The sequence below is a fragment of the Geospiza fortis genome, unplaced genomic scaffold (genome assembly GCF_000277835.1).
Source record: "Geospiza fortis unplaced genomic scaffold, GeoFor_1.0 scaffold422, whole genome shotgun sequence".
Classification (NCBI taxonomy): Eukaryota; Metazoa; Chordata; class Aves; order Passeriformes; family Thraupidae; genus Geospiza; species Geospiza fortis.
Window position 1 is genome coordinate 62,054 of NW_005054545.1, and position 4,802 is coordinate 66,855.

The 4,802-nt window shown below is 59.7% G+C and overlaps 1 protein-coding gene across 1 annotated transcript; it reads right to left on the reverse strand.

The window, feature by feature from the left end:
• Window positions 1-430: 430 nt before the first annotated feature.
• TULP1 (TUB like protein 1) lies at window positions 431-4,131 on the reverse strand. The gene is made up of 9 exons (XM_031063952.1): window positions 4,086-4,131; window positions 3,843-3,977; window positions 3,590-3,681; window positions 3,233-3,406; window positions 2,771-2,883; window positions 2,158-2,266; window positions 1,865-1,963; window positions 1,454-1,625; window positions 431-680 (listed from the first exon to the last, which is right to left on the reverse strand). Exons 1-9 carry the CDS (start codon window positions 4,129-4,131, stop codon window positions 547-549), a joined length of 1,074 nt encoding a protein of 357 aa, XP_030919812.1. The 3' UTR covers window positions 431-546.
• Between the last annotated feature and the right edge of the window lie 671 nt (window positions 4,132-4,802).

Here is a 4,802-nt window from a genome sequence, read left to right on the forward strand (position 1 = left end):
GGGAGCTTAGGCAGAGCCCACCTGCATGTGGGCAGGGATGAGGAAACACAAAGTGAGGAGACCACCTACCACCTTCTCACTGGGACAGCATAAACCATAACAATCAAATAACCAACCCCCAAAAACAAACAGACAAAAACAGACAAACAAAAAACCCCAAAAAAACCAACAAAAAAAAATAGCAGGGGGAGGGTGGATGATCTTCCAGGATCTGAGTCCAAAGGGATGAGACAGGGATTGCAGTCAGCCTCATCTGCTGAATATGAATTGACCTCCAGCCTGGCTCTGCCATCGCCCCATCCCAGCGATTTGCCCCGAATTTGCCTGGAGAGGCAGCGTGGCTGCAGCTGGATGAGCATCCCACAGCACCCAGTGGGCACCTGGTGCCTTGAACCGCCCCAGGAAGAGCCGAGACTGCAGGAAGGTGGAAATGCAGGGAGTGGAGCAGGACAGGGATGCAGGAGCATCCTTGGGGCACTGGCAGCAGCCCCGGTAGTCCCGGTGGTCCCAGCAGCCCCAGTGGTCCCGGTGGCCCCGGTGCAGGTGCTACTCGCAGGCCAGCTTCCCATCGAAGCTGGAAAGGGCGATGGCGAAGGCCTGCACGGCGCACAGGGGGTAGTTGTAGTCCATGGTGAAGGCGTCATCCGCCACACGCCCAAACTGCATCACGATGTAGTCAGCTGTGAGAGAGAGGGGAGCCACCGGGCTGTCACCTGTGCACCCAGCCAGCCCACGCGGCAGAGGCCCAAAGAAGCTGCCCACGCACCCCCACCCAAACTCAGCCTGTGGCTCCTGTGCTGTGCTGCAGCACAGATCACCAAAAAGCATCGTTTTCCCATGGCACCCTCTGGTGCCTCCAGCACCCCCTTCCCTGGGTGCCACAGCCCCCCAAGGGACAGGGACCCCACTCATTCCCCTCCCCTCCCCAGACCGTGGGATGGCTGCTGCTGGAGGGCGGGTGACAGGAAATCTGTAAAAATAACCAGGGGCCCTCAAGAGGCTTTTTCTGTCCCGTAACCCAACACCCTGGAGGCCAAGGGCTTCTGACTGCGCCGGACAGGTGACGAGCAGCCGCATGCAGGCAGAGCTGCTGCCACTGCTGAGGGACTGTCCCCGAGGCAGTGCACCCCAGGGTGAGCCTGCCAGCAGCGTGGGGTGTGTGCTGGGGACAGTGCTCTGGGCTGGGTGGGTGGCTGCAGTGTGATGGGGGCTCAGCACCCCACAGGATCTGTCCCTGCCCTAAATCTGCCTGGCAGAGCCCCACACGCTGCCCCTGCCTGCACCAGGGCCCAAGGGCAGCTCCTGCAGGGAGCTCTGTCTGGCTTCATCCCAGCTCCAGCAAAGGCAGGCAAGACTCCAGAGCATGAAAAAACTGAACTTCAACAAAAACAGTGGGTGCTGGGGCCAGCTCATGAGGCAGTGCTCCTCCACCCTATCCCCCGTCCCAGCTTACGGTCACTGCTGTGCACGATCTGGAAATTTTTGACTGAGGCGTGGGTGACCCGGCCGTGGAAATTGAGGACGTAGGACTGGGTCTCATCATTCCACACTGGGGCCTTGTTGTGCAGCTCGATCACGTTGTCCATGTTCCTGTTCTGCCATCGCATCAGGAGGCCGTCGTTATCCTGGGGAGGGGAGCAGAGTTGGGGGGACCCCTCCAGAGCCCTGCCACCTCCTGTGGCATCCTCTGTAACAGGACCCAGCTGGAAATGAGATCTATCAAGGGGAAAAAAACAGACACCATGTCTCCCACCTCCCAGGGACACCTGAAAGCCTCTCCATGCCCCACGATGGGTAAAATCCAAGGTGGTGCCCAGCAAACCCAGCTCCCAAGGAGTTTCTCCCAGTCTGGCCCCTGACTTACGTTCCGGGGCCGGATGGGCACCCTCTCACAGTCAGCATTCATCCCAGGGATGATGACAGTCATCTTCCTGGGGCCTTTGAACCCTAAAACGTTGGTTTCCTGCAAGAGAAACCCTGTCCCTCAAACCAGCAACCACCGCAGGTTTCAGCCTCTCGTGGGGGCTGAACTAGGGCTCGGGGGTGGCTCCAGCCCATCCCACACGTCTGCAAGCCCCAGTGAAGGGGTGCAGGGTGGGAACCCCTCTCTCCCTGCCCGGGAGAGGCGGGAAGGGGCTCCTGTGTGGCTGCTCTTACGTAGACCACGGCCGAGAGCTCCTGCCGCACGTTGGACCAGTCGGCGTTGGCCCTGTCGGGGTTGGCGCCGTTGTCAAACACGGTGAACCTCGTTCCCATCAGGTTGGATCTGCAGCCAAGGGTGGGACATGGCTGTGGCTGAGGTCACTGAGTCCCCTCTGCCCTCTCTGTCACCTCTCTCCAGGCACAGCCTTGGTTTTGGTCTGGCTGCAAACCCCCGGTGCTGTTCCCCACTAATGCCAACCTTCCCACTCTCCAGTGATTTTTTTGGGTTCAGGAACCCCCAAATCGGGGTGTGATTGGGTGCTGCCACCACAGGGACCCCCAGCATTGCTGTGTGGCTGCTGGCAGTGCAGGCTGGGACTTGGCAGGGGCCTTTTTTAGCCATGACCTGTCTGCTGGGGGGGACCGGCCGAGCTTGTTTTTCCCCTCTCAGCCCCCCACCACTCCTCAGGTCAGACACAGCAGTGGGAAATGCTGAATTTAACCTCCCGTCTGCGCCAGCCATAGCTTGGGACAGCCTGTAAGCCATGGAGTGGGAAGAGGGTGCTGCAGAAATGGGGTGCCACCAAACTGGGGTGCCACCAAACTGGGGTGCCAGCTCTGCTCCTACCTCAGCTTCCCGATGAAGTTCTCTCCACCCCGTGACAGGTCAGTGGGGTCGATGGAGATGAGGTAGTTGGAGGTTTTGCTCTTCTTACGCTTTCTCCCAGCAAGGAGGAACACCTGGTAGAGCAGTGGGACCATGTGGGAATGGGACATTGTCACTGCCATGGTCACTGCTGTCCCCAACAAGTCACTGCCATGACCTTGAGCAAGTCATGAAGACGATCCCCAAAATCCTGCCTGCATTACAGGGCAGGAGGGGCTGAGCCCAGCCCAGCTTTAGTGGCTCTCCAGCTCTGTTAGCTCATCCTCCCAGGCACCACCCACAGGAACTGCAGGACAGGGAAGCAGCCCCATTCAGGACACACCAGAGCAGTGGGATGCAGGCGAGCATCCCCCCCAAACCCTGAGGGTGCTCTCTGGGATGGCTGCAGAGCCCCAGGGGTCTCCATGCCCCACCCCAAATCACCTTTTTGTCATTGTCCAAGTGCAGGTAGTAGGTGGGGTAGAGCCCCCTGTCCATGCCCTTCTTGTCCCGTGTCACCCGGCACTTGACGGTGACGCCCTGCGGCGCCGGCTGCAGCACAAACTCCTCCAGGTTCTCCACCTCGATCACAGGGGACGGGGGCCTCTCCTCCTTCTGCTGCAGCGTGAGAGGAGATGGTGACCCCAGAGCCTCCCCAGCTCATTGCTCCTTGCTGTCCATCCCCCCTGGGCTCTGCAGCCGCTGGCTTTGGGGACACTCTGGTGGCTCTCACTGGGGGATGCTGCAAACCTCCTGACCTGCCCTGAGGGGTTCCCCATGGCTCTCAGGGGTCTTTTGTACCTTCTTTGATTTCTTTGCTTTCCCCTTCTTGTTGGAGTTTTTCTGCAGGGTCTCTGGGGTCTCCTCCTCACTCTCATCTCCTCTGGGAGGAGCTGCTGGCAGGAACACATAGGGACACAGAAGGGAGAAGATCCTCACTCTGCTGAGCCCCAAAACCAATCTCAGCACAGACCCATGCCAACATCAGTGATTGTAACCCCCTCTCCATGGCCAAGCTCACTGAACCCACCACCTTCCAGTGCTGGGCTCTCACCTTTCTTTTTGGATTTTTTCTCTTTTGGGGGGTCCCCACCAGTCTGAAAGAGGGATGCTGGGTTTTTCTTCTTCTCTGACCGAATGGGTTTGGTGCTGGAGTCGGAATCGTCCTCCTCATCACTGCTGGTGGCAGCTGTGAGGGACATGGGGGACATGGTCACACAACACTGGGGGCTGTGGGCTCAGGGTGATGCCATCAGGCAGCAGGACTGGCTGCCACCTCCTCCTGCTCATCCCATACCTTTCTTCTTGCTTTTCTTCTCCTTCTTCACCTGGAACACGGACATTGGCTCCTTCTTGGTGCTTTTGGCAGATTTGGCTTTGCTGTCAGGGTCACTCTTGTCTTCTGCTGGGACAGAGGAGCTGATGAGCAGCCAGGGGGATGGGAACGGGCAGTGATGGGGACAAGGATGGAACAGGATCGGAGCAGCAGAAAGGGCTGAGCTGGGGGGAGATCACTTGGGGAGGGGGCGATGGTTCTGCAGCCCCCAGAGCCCCCCGGGACAGTGAAGGCGCCTCCCTGCTCCCAGCAAGGACAGATCCCAGAGCTGGGCTCAAGCCATCCCTGGGCACTCACCCTTGGGCTTCAGCTTCTTCTCCCCCCCGCCTGAGAGGGGCTCTTTGGGAACCTTCTTCTTGAGCTTTTTGGGCGGGTTTTTATTCTCCACCTCTTCTTCCTCTTCCTCATCATCCTCATCCTCAGCCGGCTCTGCCCAGAGGTGACCGTGGCATCAGCCAACACACCGACCCTCTGCTGTCCCCCGGGATGGTGCCCTGACCCTCCTGCTGTCCCCAGGGTGGTGGCAGCGGTCTGACCCTCCTGCTGTCCCCCGGGATGGTGCCCTGACCCTCCTGCTGTCCCCAGGGTGGTGGCAGCGGTCTGACCCTCCTGCTGTCCCCAGGGTGGTGGCAGTGCTCTGACCCTCCTGCTGTCCCCAGGGGTGGTGGCAGTGCTCTG